This window comes from Ambystoma mexicanum, chromosome 5p (genome assembly GCF_040938575.1).
Source record: "Ambystoma mexicanum isolate Mex_15411 chromosome 5p, UKY_AmexF1_1, whole genome shotgun sequence".
Classification (NCBI taxonomy): domain Eukaryota; kingdom Metazoa; phylum Chordata; class Amphibia; order Caudata; family Ambystomatidae; genus Ambystoma; species Ambystoma mexicanum.
This window is the reverse complement of record NC_090930.1, coordinates 319,063,741-319,087,310: the sequence shown is the minus strand read 5'-3', so window position 1 is coordinate 319,087,310 and position 23,570 is coordinate 319,063,741. Positions and strand designations below refer to the sequence as shown.

Below are 23,570 nucleotides of genomic sequence, written 5' to 3'. Positions count from 1 at the left end.
GTGAAACAGACACTCTCTGCACAGTGTCAGCGTGACAGCAGCATCCTGCCTCTGAGCTGCCTTGCTCAGATCCGCCGTGCTGTGTTTGTTCGGACCTCTGAGACGGTGTCTCACTAGAAATTGTTCAGGCTTCTGAGGGAGCACTGGATCACCAGCTGGAAACTAGGATCACGAAGGCTAAAACGTCCTGAAATAGTCAACAGACTGCAGCAGGTGAAGTTAGGTTTTTGTAACCTCTTCCAGCTCACACCCAAGCACTGTGAGGCTGGGTGCAATCGTCAACACCTGAGCACACCTAATATTCTTCCTCTCACTCTGCTCTTTCTCCATACGTTTCTAGCCCTCTTGACCTCAGCTGTGCTCAGTGCAGCTGAGTGCGCGGCCAGAGGGCAATGGGTCAGTGCTCACCTGGGAAGGTATTCGGGAAGATATAGCAGCGGATTTAGGCCCTTTTAAAAAGTCAGAATAAAGCTATCCTAATGAGGGAAAACAATCACTTCCAAAACCATGTGCTTGACATGGGGAAACCAGTGTGAAATCTCTCTTTACTGGTTATCGGTAACAGGCCTGCAGGTTGATTGACCAAGGGGCTTGCTGTGCCTTGGGGCAGGGCCACAGAAGGCCTTTCGGTTAGACAGATGAACCCAAAGCCCTAATGGCACATGGATGGATCTGGTTCCAATGCCGGGCATGGCCGCTTTTAAATGCACACAGAGGCATGTTGCAATTATTAGTCTGGTGTTCATGGTGCAGGCCTCATCTTGGAAGGACTGAAGGTAGTGACGCCTAGTGGCGGGATGGAAGAACCAGGACTGCTGTGCCGGAAAGAGGTTTATTCAGGGGTTTTAATCAAAGTGCATTTTGAATGTATGCGTACAATATTTAATACCTTCATCCATTAAAGTACATTAGCGTCACCAGACAAATACATTTCCAGTGTGTTATGGCTAAATGTAGTTAGGCAATGTGGTCATGTAGTCCATATTGCATATTCAGTAGCAGTATGTGTCTTAATGAACGTTTTTCATGCATTGTTGACAAATACACAAGTCCATTCTTTTTTTTGTAACTGATAACCCAACGCAGCCCCAAATGTCTGTCACTGTCTGTGCTCTGCTGTATATACATATAGCTGGTAGCTAGCCTGCAAACGTCACCTTAGTCTCCAATCAGAATTCTGGGGCAGGTTGGTAAATTACTTTGTAAGTTTGTTTAATGGCATCAGGGTCTTTCCCCCTTTTCAGTTCAGCAACTGCCCCATGGGATCTAAGAGCATGCCTGCTTCCTTTTTCAAAGTAGATTGTAATGTGTCCAGAAGCTTCTGGCCCTCTCCCATTTCTGTGCTCGCCCTTTCTTTCCCATATCCTGATGCACACTCACCCTCATCCTAACTTCCATGGGTCCTCATCCTAACTTCCATGGATGGGGAGGTGACAAGATGGATTGAACCCTATCAGAGAGCCGGTTTTACAACTTTGATCTCTACAGATAGCAAGCAAACGAATGGGCATTCGGCTATATGTTGTCTTTTCCCTGAAGACAGTTTCCAGAAATAGCGCAGTTCGAAGTCCGTTGGCAGTTTGCTGTAGTGCTGGGTTTCCTTGATGTACCTGCCTTTTGTTATATAAGTATTATTAAATAGCAGGTTTATTAACTTGGGGCATACCTGCCAAATGTCATTCACAGCAAATTAGCTTCAGCAATATTGCGCTTGTGCCACGGCTAGAAAGAAACATTTTTTAAATTACCTCCAGTGGGGTATTTTCTAATCCCAAGTAAATTCTCACGCATTAGCAGACAGTGCTTGGGTTGCACACAGGACTGAATTTAACATAAAAGCTTCCATTTCAGTATTGCATTCCGCCAGAAAACTGCTCGCAAACTACATGCAACAGGCCGATACTCAGTCAGAGCCAGGCAGAACCTGCTCTTCTGTAAGGCTCATCTGTAAAACTAGAGAAACCTCTAAACAAAAGCAGCACGATTGCTGGTTTGGTTTGAAAAAGAATGCACATCTCCCCTTTCTGGTATATTTTGGCAAGAAAATATGGTAAATTATTAGTTATTTTTTAAGTTTAATAGCCACAATGATCAAGGCACGGGCGGCAGCAGGGCCTTTCCACCGTTTCAGTTGCAAGGGGCCATGCACGAACCTTAGGGGGGGCCCCCAGCAACTGTCCCATGTTGCCAGTCAGCAGTTTTATAAAACAATATATCTTTCTCGAAACTACTCTGGTTCTGGGGGCTTTAAATGTGCACTTTGCAGTCTGTGATGTCATGGCCTGTCATTTCATTGGGTCAAATTCATGTGACACCACTTCCTGCGATGTCGTCATTATGCCAATTACTATTTTTGATTCCTACAGATTTTTGGTCACAAAATGTTGGCATGTATGCAAATGTGCTGAGGAACTTGGCTGAACCAAGTTTTTCCCCCAGCTCATCTGTCCTGGGTAAAGGATGGGCATCGGTCATGGTGACTGCATTTAGAACTCTATAGTCCACACAGAATCTCGACTATTTGGTTCCTGCTTTTGGCACTAGTACAACTGGACTAGCCCATGGACTTGTAGATGGCTCAATAACCCCAAGATCAAGCATCTTCTTGACCTCTTCAATTATGTGAGTTCTGACATGATCTGACATTCTGTGACCACTGCTTTTGACAGAGAGACTGTCACCAGTGAGGATATTATGCTGGCCCCAAAGGGTCAAGCCTGGTGTCAGTGAAAACAGGAAGACAAACTAATTCAACAGAGCCTTGCACTCTGCTGTGTTTGCAGAGTCAAATCATAAGAGAGTTTTACTCCTTCCTTCAACTGCCTCATATGAAGGTTGTCCCCTGAGGAGATCAGGGAGAGGCTCACTCTCCTCCTCTTGATCAGAGGCTAAATGCAAAGTTCCTAGTTCTTGTCTGGAAACATAAGCCTTTAGACGGTTAGTGTGATAGACCCTAGGGGCCTCCTTGGTGTTGCCTAAGTCCACTAAATAGTTGACCTCTTCAGTTTTGCTTACAATCTTGAAGGGTCCAATCCACGTGTCCTGTAAGGCCCCCTGCCTTGTATGTACCATAACCAATACAAGCTGGTCTGGAGTAAACTCCACTATGTTGGCCTTCTGGGCATGCCAATGCTTGACCAGAGAATGACCTGCTTTCAGGTTTTCTGAATCTTCTGTCAACATCAGTGCCATCCACTTCCTGAGGCCCACCACATAGTCAGTGACCTTCACTGGCTGTAGGGAATGAGCACTCACCAACCCTTCCTTGATCAGGGCCAAAGGGTCTCTGACTGGATGACCATAAAGAAGTTCAAAGGGGCTCAAACCAACCCCTGCTTGAGGGATTTCTCTATAAGCAAAGAGAAGGCCTGGCAGTAGAAGGTCCCACTTTCTTCTGAGGGGTTCCTCTAAAGCACCTATCATGCTTTTCATAGTACGGTTAAACCTCTCCACCAGCCCATTGGTTTGAGGATGGTAGGCACTAGAGAACGTGTAAGTCACTCCACAGTTCTTCCACATGGTCTGCATGTAGTGGGACATAAAACGTGATCCCCTGTCAGAGGACTTCCTTAGGAAAACGTACCCTGGTAAAAATACCAAGGAGGGCCTTAGCCACTGCCTGAGCAGTAACAGTTCTCATGGCCTCAGGATACCTGGTAGCATAGTCTACCACAACCAATATAAATAGGTTGCCTGAGGAAGTTGGAGGGTCTAGCGGACCAACAATGACAAATCCACACCCTCTCAAAAGGGACTCCCACCACAGGGAGGGGCATTAAAAGGTGCCACATTCTTGGATCCACTCTTGCTAGAAGTCTGACAAGTGTGGCAGCTCCTACAGAATGTATCTACATCAGCCACCATCTTGGGCCAGAAGAAGTACAGAGATAGCCTCTCTTTGGACATCTTGAAACTCAAGTGACCAGCCAAAGGAATCTCATGTGCTAACTGTAGGAACGTTTCTCTCACCTCCTGAGGCACTACCAGTCTTCTGTAGTCCCCTGGGGTGGACTCAGTAGGTTCACTGTAGAGGAGGCCATTCTCCCAGTAAAGCCTATGCTTCCCTGGCTCTTGCCCTTCCAGCTGGGAAGCGGTCTTCTGATGTAGACCTTCTCGAGATAGACACTCTTTTGTCCTCTGCTGAAGTCTGTCCTAGAGGATCCACCTTCTGCAGTAAAGTCTGCAGCTCAGGATGGTCTCTAGGATCCAGATCTCCAACGCAGGGGAGGTTTTCTTAGAGCTCAATGTCACCCGTAGCTGATTTCACAGAATTTGGTTGGTCCTCCCACTCAGCATCAGCTGGGGAAGGGGTCACTGGAGTGACCTGGGACAGTCCTCTCGGGGATGGCCTTGTCCTATGAACAGGTTTAGGTTTCAACCCGTTATTTCTCCCAGAGATCTTGGATCTCTCCTTTGTCTCTTTCCTTGCCTTGTAAGTGGAAGGGTGGCCTTCCTGTGGACTGGAGGTATTAGAAATCTCCTCAGCCTCAAACAGAGTCTCTCTTAAGGCTGCCTCTCTGGCCATTCTTGTTTGCTCCTGCTTCTTTCTGCTAGGAAGCCTGGGGGTACTAGACACAACTCCAAGAGTTTTCAAGTCAGCTTCCAACCGGAATCTCCCTGGCACTTCATTCTGTACACTAACGGGAATTCGAACAGTCATATTATTGCACTGCATGAGAGCTGGCAGAATAGGAACCATTTGGATAAGGCCTCCTGCAAGTTTAGTGGGACCTTTGGGTGCCTTACCGACATCCTCAGGTTTGGAAAACACGTTATCAACCACTGTAATGCTTGACCCCAGTGTCTCGGATGGCAGGGGTTCCTGCCCATTTACAAGAACACAGTTGTTATATTATTTGGTGTTGTCTGTAATGGAGTTATAAAAATACACATTCTGTTGTTCCGAGGGACACTAAATATACACAGCTTGAACTCCAATGGGGTCTTCAGCCAGTAGCTGAAAGTGTGCACTTGCCATTTGTGCTCCTCCCTCAGGGATGAAGGCTAAGGAGACAGTGTGGACCCCTGTAGGTTTACCCTTACATCTGGGATCCCCTTTCACATGATCTACAGACCCACAAACAAAACCATTCCCAAATGTTGTTTGACACCAGAGGGTTCACTTGACCTTCCAGGTTTCCCATGCAATGTACCCTTGCTATGTTTGTGGCCCTCTTTAGGATGGTTGGAATTATAATTATCTGTATCTTCTTTCTTGTGCTGCTTCCCCTCTTCCTTCTTTTGACTTGCCCCAGAGTCCTTGTGAATGGCCCTATTGGCTACCCATAAATCAGCAGCTTTTGCTAGCTTTTTAGGAACAATTTCCTTTGAGTCAGGCAAGTGCTTTCTCAGCTCAGGAGAGCAGGCATCAAATAGATTCTAGCACAAAATGATTTCTCATTCTTTCAAAGTTGTGTATTCTGTACCCCTTAACCCAACCATCTAAGGTCTTCAAACATTCACATACCCAGGAAGCTGAAGGGGTACCATCAGTCTTTTTGAGGGTCCTAAACCTCTTAAGGTACTGGGAAGGAGTTTTCCCAAATCTGGCTATAGATGCCAGCTTAACTGATTCATAATCCTCTCTCTCGCTGGAACCCAACTCCATCACAGCATCAAAGCCATTTGGGGGGGAGCCGAGACATGAGCCATGGAATTAAATCATTCCGACTTACTCCCTGAAAACCACAGGGTTATTCAAACGTACCCAGCCAATCCAACACATCGAGCTTAGGTTCATACATACTCGCTGCTTCTTGAAGCAAGTGAGGCCTCTTGGGACTAGTAGACCTAGAAGACCCTGAAAGGGAAGCAGAATCAAGGGAGGTTTTCCTCATTTCCATTTCATGCTGTATTTCCCTTTCTCTTAGTTTCACCTCTTGATGTTTGGTTTCAGTTTGGATATTTAGTTTCTTGAACTCCAACTCTAATCTCAGTCTTTTAAGTGAAATATACTCTGGGTTTAGATTTGGACCGTGTGGGTTCCCAATGGGAAGTGACGGAGGTACAGGGGCAGCCTGTGGAGGAGGGTGGCTCTCTTCTGGAGACTCCTCTCCCTCTTCCGACTCCTCTTACAGATTGGAGTTTGCCACTAAACTAGCATCCTCATCATTACCTTGGACATTATTTGGGCGAGTAGGTGTTACAGGCCTACTACCCAAGCTTTGATGATTTAACAACCTTACAATCAATTCACATTTTTTTCCTTTCAGAGTCAGACCCCTGGTTATACACATATCTTTCAGTTGCTCTACTGTCAGGCAAGTGAGGGCTGACTCATTAAAGTTATCCATATTTGGCATGTTACAATTGCTTAACATTTTGGTGGAGCTTAGCCTTGTGGCTGGTGTAGTTGGGCACAAGCACAACAAATAGTCAATGTAACCACTCTACGCCAATCCCACCATGAAATTCGTCAATACAAGTAAGCAAGTAACACTTACACTCAAGTTTTCAGTTATAAATAGTTATTTATTTAACATCAAGTTTTAAATGAGCATTCTTTAAAAAGGCAATTCATGTAATTGAGTAAATATACTTTAAAAATATGTTTCAGAATCAAAACAAGTTAGTGGATAATCTTTGGATATGCTCCTTACACAATTCCTACACCTTGAGGTGACTTCATTCACAAGGACAGTAATGGCATTTATATATCACACTAGTTCATTTGTAGATTCTAAGGTTGCGGAAAAGAAAGGTTAAATGAAGGAAAAAGGTTAAACAGGTTCTCAGTATATGGGAGGACACTTACATCTTCCAATCAAATCTAGACAAGCATTTCCCAGCAATAACAGTCTAAAACAAGTTACCACCTACGAGGGACATACAATATCAAAGTCAATGGTCTAAAAGAGTCTGCAGGGGGCCAGGACAGCCAAAGTCAATTTGAAACAGTTTATCGAGCTGAGGCACTTGGATAAAAGTCTTGCATAAGGTTAGAGAGTTTGTAAAAACATCACTTGTAGGGTCACGCCTGTGGAAGGGAAGTTGAACTCAACTTTAAATGTAAGCTAATGCAATTCCCAACTGAGAAGAGCACAGCTAAAAGACAATGAGGTAAGTACCATATGTCTAAACAGTACCCCTGGTTTGAAGAGGAGTGGTCCAGCTGGATTCTGTCCTATTACAGCGGTGCAGACCCAGTGTCCCTGAGCCTCAGTCGTGGGGACAAGAGGGACGACGTCTGTAGGGCTCCTGCCGTGGTAGTTAGGAGGTCATCAGCAGCTACGGGCTCTTTTCGGTTCAGCAGCACTTTGTGGTTTCAGCGCTTAATAAACAGCGCTGTCGTGGATCTCGGAAACCGGTTGGATTTTCTTCAATCCTTGAGTCCTGCACTCTGGTAAGGGGACTCAACTCTGGTCGTCCTGCTTCTGGAGGGTCATTACGAGATTCCTGGAGCTTCTGGCCGTATTTCAGATTTGCACTCGACTAAAGATTCCTCGACCCCTGGCACTGGGTACTTGCAGCAGCAAAGAAGTACAGCCAGTTAGGGAAGATGGTCCAGTGGAGTTAGTCTCTGGGTTAGTTGGTCCCACTAACCCAAGGGAAGAAGTCGTCCCTACCGGAGATTCTCTGTTGAATTGAAAAAGGAGTTTCAGCACAGCCGCAGGGCTTCACCGGGCATTTCAATGGTCCAGGAGGAAGCAGCAAGCTTTGTGCACGGTTTCTACGTCGGGAGTTTCTCCCAGTGGTCGACTCCACTAGTCCCAAAACCCTTGCCGTTTAAGCAGGTTTCTCCCATTCATGCACAGCGTAGGCTGTCAAACACATAATCCAAATCAGGTCAAAACACATGAGGGAGAGAGAAAAAGGTCTCACTCGCTCCAGGGTAAAAATTCAAAAGAGCCGGGGGTCTCTAAGGTTGAAGGGAATTAGCACAGAAATGAGAATTCTCCCTAAAATTATGCGATTAACCTTATCCCCTTTTCCATTCCCGCTCCTCACCCCCCCCCCCCTGACCCTGCAGTCCTTTTCTATTTTCTAGCTGACCGATTTCTGGATACCTCTGGCAGGTGAACAATACACCACTCTCCGAAACAAGCCTTTGTGCTGTTCTACCAGTACGACAGTGACCGGAGAATTATAAATAAAAACTCAACATTACTCAGACACGTATAGTTTATGACCCTGGTATTCCTGCCCATTATCTTTGGGTGCAAACATTTTGGACCTGGTGGGGGGATAATACCTTTATTATCACTTAAAATGGGCACTGGCATCTGTAAGGCCTGCAATAATCCATTGGAAAAATAATGAAATACAGCTCCCTTCAAAATCATTTTTATTTCAAGAGAAAGCTCTTTTGCAATAGTGCATTATTCATCTATTTACCCCCTTTTAGGTTTTGTCGGTTACCTTAAAATATTTCACAGCCTTGAAACCTCTGCTTTTACCAAGAGGTGTTACAATGTAAAACAATGATTTAACATTATTTAAATGTGAAACTTGAATTATACATTAACTAAAAATATTAAGTAAATAATTAGTGGTAAATGGCTTCCAGCATAAAACAGGAATATTTTAAGGTCTCAATATCAGGAAAGGTCGCCAAAAGAATGGAAAACAATGCAACACTGAAAAATTGGAGAATTAGAAGAAAAAAAAAATGAATGTAACAATGTACACAGTCCAGGTAATGTAAGTAAGAGGCCACTAAGTCATTGTGAGAAACGTAGTTATTTTATATGCAATAGACCTATGCTAGATAATTATCTTTTTTCCACATCGGATGGGCAATTCACTATAGGGGCGGATACGCAATTCCTACCATGGTTATACAGAAATGTAGGTTAGTTTCACCTTTACACATAACTCTGAATAGGAGAGTTCAGAAATGAATTGTTAAGGGTGAATGTAATTTTTTTCTATGACAAACGCCTTTCCCTGAAGGAACACACTTGGACTGTTTATGCGTTTTCAGGCCTGGAGATATTTCCGAAGCAATCTGGATGTGACTCAATCAGGGTGGTGCAGCCAGCCATAACTCTGTTGCATGATCCCAGCAGGATGATGGAGTACGCCATAACAGCAGAGAGACCAGCTATGATCATAGGACATTTAAAGAGTGTTTTGAAGCTCAATGGTTTTACGTACATAGAAATCCCAGAGCAAGTATGAAAGAAAATAAACACCGGATTTAATTATGGGAACGCTATTCATACCTATAAAATTAACACAATCTCATATATGATATGATATGGCATTCATAACGCGCCTATACACAAGTGTTTCAAGGCGCGACGAGGTAAGGGAGGGGGAACAGAGGGAAGACAGACAACGATCCTACTAGGCCAGGTGTCATTTTTTTCGCGCAAGTGCATGAGAACACACCAAACTGCAGGGGGGGGGGTCTCTGTTTTATTTATGGTGTCTGCATGTTGCAGACCTGGGACACAAAAACGATACAGTCAAATAGTATTCCATGTTCCTGCTGTGCTCAAGTGTCATTCGGTGTTACAGGAAACAATGTGGCTGTGTGCAGCGCCCAACACTGAGCATTTTCAAAGGACGTTTTAAACCTCAGCAAGCACGAATAAAAACAAGCATTGGCAAAGCCAACAGTTTGGGCTTTGCACCTGCTACTACTATCTTCGTTCAGTTATTACCACTATGGCAGTGCCTGTTTTTTCAATAATTTTGTGGTATGCAGTAGACAGAAAGCAAGTAGGAGTGTGCAAGTAAGTCTTCAATGTAAGATCCTTACTTTTTATTGTCACAAGTAAAAATTAAGTACATAGCAGAGAGCATATATGTATTTCACACCAAGGATATTTGTTTTTCCACTTACTCATTGCAACTTCTTGTAATCTCTGTTCTCATGTTGCAACTAAGTAGAGCTGGCACATACAGGGAACACTGGGGTAGGGCCGAGCCAGGACCAAGCCTTTGGGTCAGGCCCTAGAAGCGCAACGCGGTCCAAGCCAGAGTCGCATGGTGGCTGGACCAGGGGTGCAGATGCCAAGGTGGATGGCGGCATCCTCGGTTGCACGTGGGAGGGGGTTTAAAGGGGCAGCGTCAGTCTTTTTTTATGAGGGGAGGGGCTGGAAAAGTGAACAAGGGGATGTTCGTTCTGGGGAAAGAGGAACAACACCGCTGATTTGGTGATGGCAGGAGGAGCAGGGAAAAAGGGGATGGTGGCACTTGGGCGGGGTGGGGTGGGTACAGTTCGAGTATTTTTTTTATTAATAGTGAGGAGAAGCCTGGGGGAAAATGGTTAAGGGGAACAAACACTGTACAGGTAAGACAGGCGCTTGACTTTTTAAATTCCCCCACCAGCCTCTACACTGTCGTTCCAGGAAGCGCTACAGCCCATTGCAGCCAATAAAGCGGTTGGGGTGGGACAGGAAGTCTGGGGAGCAAATTAACGATGTTCCGTGTTACGGAGCAGCAGATTAATCTCTTCATCAGCCCCTGATTTTGGCAGGCACTGACCTGAGACAAGGGTAAGGCCAGAACCCCAGTTTAAGGCCAGGCCAGCCAAGCCCCACCGGGTTAGCTAAACTCTATCAGTTACTATCAAAGATTGATGATTCTCCTTGCAGTGCCCTTTCCTGTAAAGGCACTTCTGTTGGTGTGAATACATAGGCAAATTATGAGGTTTGCATGTGGCCTGGACAGATCTCTAACAGTTCAGTCCTGCATGGATAATGGCCCTACAGTTTTGTTATTTGTTTGTGCTGTGTATGTGCTTAGATGCCATACGCCACGAACGTTACTAGCAAGTTGATGCTGGGGAGGGGCATTGACGTGAATGACACTGTATGGAACCGTGTACACTACGCTACTGCGTCTAAAGTGACCTGCAAAACCATTTTGTAAAGTTGGCCACCATAGACGGAAAATATTGGATGCGTAGGGGTGCGTGCGCCTGTGTGAGTGAGCAGGTAAATTATCATTGGATGTTTCAAAGAAAAGCTACTTCCCAAAGTTAATGACGCAGGCACAGGGCGAAAGGTGGAGTACTTCAAACGTAAATACGAAAACCAATAACTCTATAAAGTACTGTTTAGAATTAGGAACAACCTTTAAATTCACTCTTTTGACCCACCATCAGACAAAACGTATCTGTGCTTCTTAAATACCTCAGCGAACTTGAAACTTGGCATGGGCTGCAAAGCTTGGCTGGTTTATAGAAGGAACGGAGCACATCTGGGTACAGAAAGTTTCTGACAAGAGATTGCATCCGAGCCCAGCGAGTGCCATGAAGAAGGCAGACAGTGCGCTGCTCACATGCCCTCCTCTTAGATGCAATCACATGGATGCAGTGAGAGAAAAAGTACCCGCTGTACCAGCTCTTCCCCTGTTGCTTATTTACACTGCATTCACACACAGCGCCCAATGTGGGAAGATGCTTCTCTTCTCAGTGTACTGTACCTCTCACAGGACCTCACAGCTCAAGGACTACGAAATATGCATTGATTTAGTCTGAAAAAAGAAACCTAGTGCTGGAGAAATGTTGATCTAAAACAGATTAAAAAACCAATACACAACGTGCCCAGCATACAAATCCAGTGACATTCCTTGTTCAAATGCAGTTACTTAAAAGGGTATTTCACTAAAAAGTGTTATGCTTTAAAAATGTTGGCCATACTAAAAAAAAGAAAAAGATATATTGGCATTGTTTTTAAAAAAAAGTTCCTATGGCAAATCATTTATAAAATGACCATTTAAGTGTTGATTTTCAAGCACTTGGAGGCAGCAGTTTTCTAAGCTGCAGCAGTTGCGTGTGTGAAAGTTAATGCTGTGCTCTTGCGGCAACAATCAAGCAAACACCATCTACTGGGAGCTTTTGATTATAGCAGCTGGAGAGCATAGCATTTTCCAGCATGCAGGCAGAGGGATTGTTGATGCTGGTGACATTTAAAAAAGTGGAAAGTGAAGAACCTATGTAAGTGGAGAGAGGGAACTAAGAGCTGATCTCATGAGGGCCATGTGATGCTTACTGTACAGGTCTATTCACCTTCTGTGTTTCTTCACAAATTCCTTGGAAACAAGGTCACCCAGAGGAACCAACCAATGCATGGAGTATAAGCTTCAATCACACTGTACTGAGGCATGGCGCCTGCAGATGGATCCAGCTGCAGCAAAGCCATACGCTTCACCACCATTTTCCCGTTTCACCACAAAGCCATTTTGGCAAATAGATGTCATGCAGAATTTGCCAGGAACACCACAGTGCTCACGTCTGAGCACTGTGTGTGTGTTTGCAGGATTTTGCTTGCATTCAGTATTTCTAGCCCCCCGCCGCCGGCAACGTGGCGCATGCCGGCAACGGGGAGCTACACATCCAAAGTGCACCCCCCACCCTCCGGCTCCACCACGGCCCCAGTCCATGTGCGATCCCCCGTTCAAATGTATTCCATTTCCACCACTGGATAGAACATGGAATAGAGTGGGAGATTAAATCAATGCTTTTCCACACTTGTTCAGGGAAACCGACAGCATCTTCATCAGCATTATATGGTGAAGCGGGCAGAGAGGGCAATTTCCATATACGGTCTACCTTTTTTTCACCTGAGAAAAGCAGGGGGGACCTATAGTTATCGCCTGCAGTGGTGGGCCATATTTTTACATTGCAGGCCACCATTACTGATCACAGCTGTTCATGAGATCGGGGGAGGGAGGACTGCACGTTTCACCTGGGGCTTACAACAGCTTAGGAACTCGGGAGCATCAGTATTGACAAGTGCCATTTTCCACCCAGAAAACCTATAAAATCGGGATCTGACGGGTTCATCAGGGAAATGAAAAGAAGGCCGTTACTATCAACACTACAGTGGGAACTCTAGTTTGTAGTGAATTAATTAATGTTGGTTAGGAGATGATAAATGTGGCTGTATATAAAACTTCTGTATGACAGTTGTGTACTTCCCTGACAGTGTAGACTGGTTTGAAAAATATTAATGTAATTCTTCCACACATTTCTCTTGAGTCTTTTCATAATAAAACATTTTATTTGATTTAACAGTAAGTGCATAGCTGAATGAAAGATGACGGACAAAAACAATACAAAATGGGGATTTCACTATCCACCTAGATAGTTCTCCAATTATCTTCCTGTAAATTGCATATCCGTTGAAACTATTCAGTTTGTGCTCTGAATCTTTTTGCCAAAACTGGTGTCCTGCCACCTTTTATTTTTTTTTTTTAGATACCATGATTCTTCACCTCCTATATGGTGTAATCTTTATGAACAAAACGTTTTTGTAGCCCGGTTTCTAGCAACAGAGATTAAAAGTATCATTACAGATATGAAGAACTGCTCATTCTCAGAAGCAGGGAGCACCATGAAAAAGAAAATTAATGTCTGAAATCAAAGCAGCAATGGCACGACTAGATGGCAAACAATTTCCTTCATAAATGTTTCTTTCCAAAGTTATATTTTTGTCATTACTGGTCATTGATAAAGCACAGTGTCTTTCATTGAGGGTATGGTCAGCACGAGCGAACGAAGGCAAGAGAAACGGGTAACTTTGCATTGGAATAAACATGCAGTATGCATTAAGAAAAGAAATTGATGCCTAGCTGTTATTTGAAACCTTTTTAAAGATATACAGTACAGGTCCAGAAAACAATGCTATTATTGACAGTGTAAGAACACACTTGATGGCTTTACCCAAATATTGTCAGTATTTGTATCAACGTCATCACCTCTACTAAGCAGTCTACGTATCCTCTATCCTAATTTTCCTTGACCGGTTTGCTGCCTTTGACACTGTCAATCACTCTAATCTCCCCAACACTCTTTTATTGGGTTTCTCAATCAAGCCCTTGACAGAATTGAATCCTACCATGTACCTCACAAATTCTCTGTCTCTTCAAGCAACAACACTTCTCAACTCACCCCTCTAACTGTTGGTGTTCCAAAAAGCTCTGTCTTGGGTACACTCCTCTTTACACCTCTGCCCTTGGGGCACTAATCTTCTCCTTTCGGTTTTCGTACCAAATCTTTGCGGACGACACCCAAATCATCTTCTCCATTCCTGAAATCTCCTCTGATCTCTATCAAAATTTCAAACTGGCTCTCTGCCATTAAATGTTGGACGGCTTTGCACTCTCTGATGTTAAACTCTAAAAAAAACAGAGGTGCTCTTCTTCCTTGCCAAAAGCGCTCCCTCATCTCTTCCACCAGTTACCCAGTTCCAACCTGACACTCTCCCTTACTCTTCTTCAGCTAGAAACCTCAGCGACATCTATGACCCTTCTCACTCCTTCTCTACTTTCATCTCCAAAACTGGAACAGCAGCTCACCTCAACCTCCTAAATATTAAGAAAATCAGGCACCTCCTTCCTTGCAACACCGCCAAGCATCTCTTAAACCACTCTCGTCTTCTCTAAACTGGACTACTTATGCTAGCATCCTTTCTGGTCTCCCCAACTATGCTTTCGTTTCACTCAACAAGATCATAAACTTCGCTACCAGGACTCGCTTTGAACTCCCTCACTACACACCTACTTCCTCGTACTGTCACCAGGCTGGATGGCTTACAATTCAAAACAGGGCCAGATTTAAATTTCTTCTCCTGGTTCACAAATCTATCCACAGTATGGCACCACTGTATCTATCCTCCTCTATCCAACTCTACAAGCCTTCTCGTAATCCGTGCCCTGCCTCCTCGACTACCCTTGTGGCTCCGCGCCCTTCCTGTGCTTCCTCTTGCTTCCGCTCCTTCTCTCTTCTTGCTCCACTTGCATGGAATTCACTTCCCCTGGACATCGGAGAAACAGTACACATGGATCTGTTCAAAACCAAACAAAAAGCCTACCTCCTTACCATCCAAGTTACCCTCTTAACCTACCTCTTGTCTGCCTGCTAGCTAACATTTCTCCCTCGCCTCTAACCTGCCTCTGTCCCTCACTTCCTCTGCCTCCACTCTAGCACTTCATCCCTCATGGTCACATCCCGAGCACAGCTGGCCGTACCACCTACCTGCACTTAAAATGTCCAATGTGTATTGTCCTTAATCTATGTGCGAGTACTTATGTATTGTCCCAATGACTGTTCCATAACCATAACCAGGTGAGAATGTGCCTCAAATGCTATCCAATGTAAGATGCTCGCCGCTACAGGTCAAATCTGATTTCTTATCTATTGTACGTTCATTTGTGAGAAGCACTGTTCCTCCTGTATATGAATAAATAAACAAAGAAATGTGACTCTTTGTGATGACTCTTAAATGATGGCTTTGTCCAAATATTGCAAGCATTTGACCCTTAAAGAACATGCCTGCGATGGCATTGCTAAAATATTACTAGCATTTGTATAGTACGTAACCTCAACAGGCAGTGGTCAATGCATCTGGTAGAAGATGAGAAGTTATTGATGGCGAGACAAAAAGGGAGCAGCACAACAAAAGGAGATTAAGCAAATAGAATGAGTTTTGTGAATTTTCCAGAAACCGGACAGAGGGCTGGTCATACAGAGATTTATGGGGAAGATTACTTTATAGACGGAGAACAAGTACTGGGAAGCATCTGTTTACTGTGGATTTACACTGTGAGGGGCGAATAACAAGTGTTGGGTGTTCTGACCCACGTTTGGACTATTATGCTACAACATTTGGTGCTGTGGGCTTAGGAAATCCAAGATGGCCGAAAAAGCCCACATGTGCGCCAGAATCTATGAAAACCGCGCAGTTTGTGCGCACACCAAAATAATCGCCCGACTTGCCACCCCCCCCGGTGCGGGTGTGCTGGGTCAGAAGAGCCATGAGTGAAATGGGGTGCCAAAGAGAAAAACAGCAGTGCCTGTTCTCTAGAAAGCACTTTAAAAATCACCTTTTGTTTCTCTGAATGCCAGCTCAAAATGCCTATTTTCAAACATTGCAACACATCCAAAAATCTCACTGAACACCAGCGGACATCTGGCAGAATGAAGTATGTGTGCATACTAAATCTGGGAAGATGAAGAGCCCAAAACAATGTTCATAACAAAACTGGCTGAGCTATGCATGTCAGCAGCCTAACTGAAACTGGATTAAAACCACCAAAATCGAAATGTTTAAATTAACTGAGTGACCTACTTTTGAGTGTCACATAGTTTGTAACTGTTAAAATGTCATAGTTTTGAACTTAGAATCAGCATTCTAGCTGCATGTGTAAAAATTGTTAATTTATTTGAATGCAGAAAACTGGGTAACTAGAAGTGACATTAGCTGGGGCCTGGCTTAAGGAACTGAATTCTGCCTGACATCTACCCCCACAGGAGTTAAAACCTGCTCAGCCACTCTTCCCCTTGCCAAAAGGAGTTGTCACCTCTCTGATTAGAGTAGGGGTGGAGCAGCTACAGGGAGTTGAACAAAGGCCTGTCCTGGGCCCAGGCAGAGGGTTTATTGGGGGGAGGCCATAAATGGCTTCCTCTTGAACAATGGGCCTTCCAGGGCCCAGGCAGATGGTTTATTTGGGGGACCGTAAAATAGCTTCCTCTTGGCAGAAGCTGGGAGGGGCAGGGTCTCTGAGCTTGGCAGAAACTGGATAAACTGGTTTCTACACCATGTGACCTGGGAAACCACACCCCTTTGGGGCCAGAACATAAATCTAAAAAGATGGATCATTCATAGAGCGGACTTGTGAAAATTATATAAGTGATATCATTATTCTTGTGATTTTTCTGTGCACATTTGAAGACGTGTTAGGACCCGGTGGTATGTTCAGGGGGGTTTTTAGCGGAAAAGAGGATATTACTCTAAATGTATGTATGTTAAAAATCTGACACTCCACCACCTAATGCCCACATGCTTTGCGAACATTTGTGTAAATGTGGGGACAAATCCAATATTGGTAACCCGACCAAAAAGTGAAATATGTTGCCATTTTTGAACCCAAGCCCCCAGGAAGAGCAGAGTTTGAACAGGGTATACCTCATGTGATATGTGATGGGTGCATGTAATTTCAAACCACTGTGTATCTATGAAATATGTCTTTAGGTCAAATATAGATTGTGTGTAATTTGACCGGGGAGTGTCCTTTCTGCAAGCCATTAAATGACATCGCTCTGACACTCCACTTCTTTTCCCCAATCAAGAGAGAAAGGAAAGCTTGACCAATGGGCAGTTGAGAGAGGGGCTGGCTAGTGATGCTGCACACACACCCACTTTCAAAAGACATAAAAAGAGCCACTGGAAGCTAGAGAGGAGATTCTATTCCACCTGCTGCGGGACGCTCTGCCGGGAAAATCCATACTTTACCTCCATCCACCTCCAGAGAGCCAACATAGAGACTTCAATCTATCCACCTTCAGAGACCAAGACTTTACTTCAGAATTTGTAGCAGAGAGGTCAACTACAAGCTAAATCCCTCTTTAGCAGGCCTCAAATCATTGCCACTATTCACAGCCAGGCGAGCTGTTTGAATTCTTTGCAAGAACTCTTGCCATTTGCCAGAGAGCAGTGTTGTATCCAGAGAGAGACCAGCTGAACCGGAGACCGCTGTATCCGGACCCACAGACCTGATCAGAACCAGAGACCCAGACCAGACCAGCAGAGTAGAGCTGACCCAGACGCTGTGCGCAGAAACCGTCCGTGGCGAGTGAAGAAAACCTGTTGACCAGTTCCGTGGCGAGGCCCATTCCTTTTAAAATTATATTGTGAGTACCTAGCAGAACTGTGCAGAACCAATCTCTTAGTTAAAATAATATAATTCAATCTATTTTAATCTAACCAGAACTGCCTCCTGTCACCTGTCATTTGCAAAGCTGTCACTTGTCATTTTCTAGCTGCAAGCTGTAACCTGTCGCTTTGAACTTTTAAAATTTCAAATCCGAAAAACTACCTTTATTTAAACGTCCGTATCTCTGGAACCATTTGGGCTAGGAACTTGGTTTAACTTTCCTCTGAAAGCTTAGAATCTCAGCTTTTCAACAAGCCTAGAAGCGACTCCTCATACTTTTGCCGTAATCACGATTATCGCACTTGCGAATTTTACCGCGATTTGCAATTTGGTTAAAAATCCAGCCACGTGTGAAAACAGCAGCTTCATTGCTTTCCTTTGCCAAAAATTCGTTTAACCTGCTAGTTACTCCTAGATCCTTGCTAAAGTGAGCCTGAACTCATCCCAAGTATATTTCACTCACCCTGAATCTCCTAAAGGGAATTAAAACCATTTTCAGCATATTTCTCACTGTGTTGTCACCATATTCAAAGCATTTTGCCTGTGTTTCAAAACTCCTATCTGTTGTATAAGCTGCTGGGGGGGAATTGAACTGAATTCTATTTGATCGCATTCCTAAGAACTGTGTCATCTTCATCTCCTTACAGTGCATAAAAGGGGGGGTGAATTGTCCAAGAAAGTGATTACATTGTCTTTTGCTGAAATCCTATCAAGTTATTTTCTGTACTGCATTTCATTCCACATTGCATCCATTCAAACCATAAAAGTATTGTTGCTATCTTATCCATCCTACAACCACTCATCATTGATTATAAAGAAGTGTGCTAGTGCCGGACTATCCATTATTGATTACTGCTCAGATTAAGTGTGATATTCAATTATTAATTTATTATAAAGTGTGATATATATATCTATTGTTTAAATTATCAAATAAACCTTTTAAACTTGCAAAACAGAACTACTTCTTGGCTCAGTGGGGTCAGGGGGATTCCAAGAGAGGGGTGTTATATAGGGGTAGTCATCCAGAACGCATGAACTGGACATAAAGATATATCAATAAGGGTTTCCATTCAGTATCCCAGACTAGGCATTGATTTAGCTGTAGTGTTGAATTGAATCCTCTTACACAAGCATGTATGCATTTGAAGACAGGAGTGATCTCTCTGGCTGGTAAAGAGGCGTCCTAGAGTTAAGGTACTGAGAGGCTGTTTCTCGGACGCACTTGAATATCAAGCAAAGGATCCTGAAAACATTCTGTTGGCAGATGAGAACCTTGAGGACGGACCACACATATACATTTTGGAAATTCTTGGAGCTGGCCGAGAAGAGGGTTTGGAAGGCCTGCATACAATAATTTGGAATAGTCCAGGCAAGAATTAAATTAGCGTGCCAAACAGCCTAGCGTGGTCTTCAGGAGGGAGATAAGGGAGTGTATGATGAAGTATCCCGAGACAAAAATAGAAGGATCTGTTTACTTTGTTGATTTGATGAGCTGGCGTCAACACAAAAGTCCCAAATGACTCTTGGATTATTTACCCTGTTGTCAAAAGCCGTGGTCAGAGTATAGACTAGAGTTGGAAGAGGACATTTGGAGGGGTCATTCAGCAGACATTTAGAACCCATCAGAAGATTTGGCCCTGTAATGTATGCACTGGTGATGGCTTTTACTCAAAATATCACTATTTGCCCATGTAAAGTACACTCCTGTGATGCCTTTGTCCCAACATGCCACCATTTGCCCATGTACAAATATGTCATGTTTTACAATAAGCAGCCCTACCGATAAGGGGGTATCAGCCACTTTTTCTCCCCAAAAATAGGCAAATACTCCCCAAAAATAAAAATAGGGATTCAACAAATAGTCCCAACAAAAATAGGAGACACTTAGGCCCTTGTATCCTTGCTTTCACCAAAATCGCTCCATGGATATGTTTGGACCAATAGCGCAGGTTAATCAGAGGAGCAAAGTGCTATTATTACTGCCTGACATGTATATTTTAATGTGCATGAATTACTAGGTGGAAAGAAATTATAACAAAAACAACATTTCCCCTCGCTTTTACAATACTGCCATTGGGAAATGGACTTACGTTTTTACCCCCAAAAAAATCATGTTACTCCTAACTTTAAAAAATAGGGAGTCATTTACTTCAAAATCTTCTATAGCACTGACATTACGCATAGACAGATTGAAAAGATTACCACGTAATCTGTTTACTATGTCTACGCTTAACGCAATAGCATGTAAACCCTAACTTGCACAGATTGTTTAGCATATGAAGGCATTTACTGGGTACATCAGCTTTAATTTAGTATGCTTTGCGAAATTACAGCACATCTGACATTGTGGTATCACCATCTCAGAGTGCTGTAATTTTACAAGAAGTCCTTAAATAAAGCTTATAACACTGGTAAATACCTTTACATGCTTAAAAACTTGAAAATGAAGGCTTGCATAGTATTACATTACGCATCAACATAGTAAAAGAATTCTGTTAACTGTGATAAACGGACATCATTTTACCATGTCTGCCTAACTTGTATGCACCCGTCCCCCCTCCGCTCAGCCCATCACCCACATGCAAGTCCAGGGTACACAGCAGTTCCTACATGATCTCACCTGGAACACTGCTTCCACATAAATGGGGTCTCTGCACATAGGAATCATTGGCAGCTGTGATTTTACCATTAAACCCAACGGGTAGGAAGTTTCCCTCATTCACAGGAAGATAAGTGTGTGGATCAGAACATAAGGATTAACAGTTTTGTTGTTGACACATTAAAACTTTTTTTTTTTTAAATCAAGAAGATGGACTATACGATATCTTGCATTTTCTCTCAGCTTTTGTCAATTTTGTGGCTCAACCTTCAACAAGGCATACAACTAAAATAGATGTTAAACCTAAATAACTGACCACAATATTCAAATTAGAGTAGAACATTACCCTTACTAGAACTTACCAGCCACCACTCCTCTGCCAAAGGTCTCTCCCCTTTGCAACAATTCTTGAATTTGAGAGGGTGACATGCCAAGCATATTTAGAAGGATATCTTTCCAAGCATAATCGTCCCAGTCTTTGTATGCTATGTGAATAGCAATAGTGCAGTTTGAGTAATCAGCCAGTATAGGTCGCCAGCGAGTCTCCAGTGTTTTTACTCCATTTAAAATCAGGCCAGCATAGGGTTGCCGGAAAGAAAGACAACCAAATTTCATCCTTCTATCGAGCTCATCCAAATCTCTATTTGATGCCTGATTTGGTTTGGGGAGAAGAAAAAAAAATTACTCACCATCATATAATTGCAAAACAAGCAGTAAACTTTATTGAAGTTAAATACTTTGTTTCCATTTAATAAAACACTTAGGGAATGTTAAATAATAGTTATTCCTAGACCGAAAATCAAGGTATGCAAAATAACATGAACTGTGAGCTTGCTAGCCACAGGACGGTCAGTTAAAAGAAAAAATGACCAGAGAAAGAGTAACAGCGAGTTTATGAGTTTATTGTAATCCAAAGAAAATTAAGTCTCTTATGATCATTTCATTTGTGAAGTCATCATTGGCAGTGAACCACCCGGCCAACTTTCTGGCATATCCAACCTGGTAGCCCAGTAGGAACCTTATCACCTAATTGACAGAAGCAACTGGAAGCATCACACAGATGCATTTATTACCTTCCATCGAAGGTAGCGTCCAGTGAAGCCGATTCTTTCGCCCCCCTGCCTGAATGCTAACTTCTCTGGTTCTTCATTTTGGAGCCCAGACCAGAAACAAAGGCACTGGCTGCCTTTTTCCGCAGAACTGATCCAATCAGGTGAGTTTTGATTTCACCCTGCACCCATTGACACTCTTCCTGATTTCTTCTGGTTTCTTCTGGCCCTTTTGGCATAATCTTTCCCTATTATCAAAGACTGCTGGATACCACCAACTCGATAAATGTACAGGGTACTTTTTTGGAGAAGCTTGTACATGGATGCAGTTAAGTGTCACATCTCTTTCATAACGGAAACGCTTCTAAAACCCTTAAAGGTTACAGACCAGCAATTTCTGGTGGACATTAATTTGTAAATGAAAAGCCTGATTAGTCATGACCTACCCATTAGATAACTTGCTGGCTTCCACTAGCCTTCTATAGACGGCCTCTGCTCCATAAATACTGGGCCTCAACTTACCGTCGTCCTGGTCCCTACTCACCAGTTTACCCAGTTACACCTTGCACTTCCACATCTTAACCCTCCACCTCACCACTCTTCTCCGCACCCTTTCTCATGAGGTTTCATACACACAAAAGCAACCCTGGCCAAACAGCTCACTCTTACACCACTAGTCCCGACGTCATCTACATGGCTCCCATTACGCCTTTGCACACTCCTCAACTCTCATCCCACCATAAATATTACAATCATGATACTTAATGCCCAATCGTTTACAGCAAGATGTTCTTCATCACAGACCAGTGTCTTGCATCAGTCCCACATCCCAGTCGTGGCCATCTCGGAAACGTGGATTACCTCCCCATGATACTGCCTTATTTGCTGATCTTCAGTGACTATGATACCTTCTCTCACTTGCCATAACTGGCTAAACGTGGTGTAGCGCCTTCTGATTATCAAGACCTGCCCATCTACCCCTACCCCTAAGATGGCAAGGCTCGTTAAGCCACAGTCTGCCTTTTTCCTCACCCTTTTTTGCACATTGGTTTCCAGCATCTCACAAATAACACTATTGCTAGTCTCTTCATCTACCACCCCAGTAGGTTGGTTGATTATTTACTGCTTTTGACCTCCTCTTCCAAGTCCAAAAATGTGCACTTTCCACTAGCCATTGGCTAGTGAGAACCTACTCTTTGTGAATAAGAAATGGTGCGCTATGTGTATTTGGAGAACTGAGGGGTGGGAGTGACCTTTTATGTCAGGCTTTCATTCCCCCACCCAGTCCTCGAAACCTTGCCTACTAAGGTCCCAAGGCCTCCATGGAATTCATGGGAAGATGTAAACTGCCCCACCATCTCAGTTGTTCATTGTCCCAAATGGAAATACTTTATCTGACTCCTTCCGGTTGCCAGCCACAACCTCCCTGGCTGACAGGTCTAATCATTGACCCCTTTACATAGGATATCTCCAGTCTACACTTACACATTATAGCTGCCCTACTCTACATGCTCCCCCCCCACGAGACTAAATATTCAAATCTGACTCGTTAACTCTCTACCTAGCTGAAGTCAGGTAGTCTTTCCTCACTCCCTCAACCTCAGCCCCCCCCCCACCCAACACCCAACCCCTTAAGCCATTGCTGACTTTAACTGAACTCTGGCTTCCAACCATAAGTTGCTCATACCTTCGCTCCACATCACCCATTCCTCAAGCCTTTACCCCAGTACACGAATCAGATGGGAACAATATTGTTTTACCTCTTAAAAGGAATTCCCGTCTGCCCACAACATCACCATTCACTATGCAAAACGTAACTACTTACCAAACCTCACTCCTCTACCCTCTAGGCCATGCCAGCCCCACAGCACCCTATCTTTTCTCCACTTTCTATCAACATCTTCACTCTTCCCTTTTAAAATAACCAAAATCTGGGGTATGCAAGATGCCCTCGTATCCCATTTTCCACCCTCACTATATCAAACACTGATTTCTCTCTAAGATTTTACCTTTGAACACACTCAAATCGCAGCCAATCCATCTTTCTGATCGGGTGGATCTGACTGCAGCGCAAAGACTTTGCAGTAACTCCTCTTACCTCTCCCATGTCCAACATCCCTATTGCAGCTGGGATTTTTCCTGCCTGATAAACATTTGCAAATGTCATACCTATTCCAGAACAACCCTCTGCTGACCCCATCAAACCTGGAAAACTATTGGCCTGCCTCTCTCTATCCAACTATTACAAGCTCTTGGAACAATTTGTGCTGAACCAAAAACAGACTACCTGAAAACCAGTAGTTTCTGCAACC

General features: G+C 43.8%; 1 protein-coding gene across 1 annotated transcript in view; it reads right to left on the bottom strand.

Moving 5' to 3' along the window:
• The window catches only part of EOLA2 (endothelium and lymphocyte associated ASCH domain 2), a 96,704-nt gene that overhangs the window by 58,668 nt on the left and 14,466 nt on the right, over positions 1 to 23,570 (bottom strand). Inside the window, exon 2 of the mRNA XM_069612757.1 lies at positions 20,572 to 20,860. Coding sequence (XP_069468858.1) covers positions 20,572 to 20,824 — 253 coding nt within the window. The 5' untranslated portion in view covers positions 20,825 to 20,860. The remainder of the gene's footprint in view (positions 1 to 20,571; positions 20,861 to 23,570) is intronic.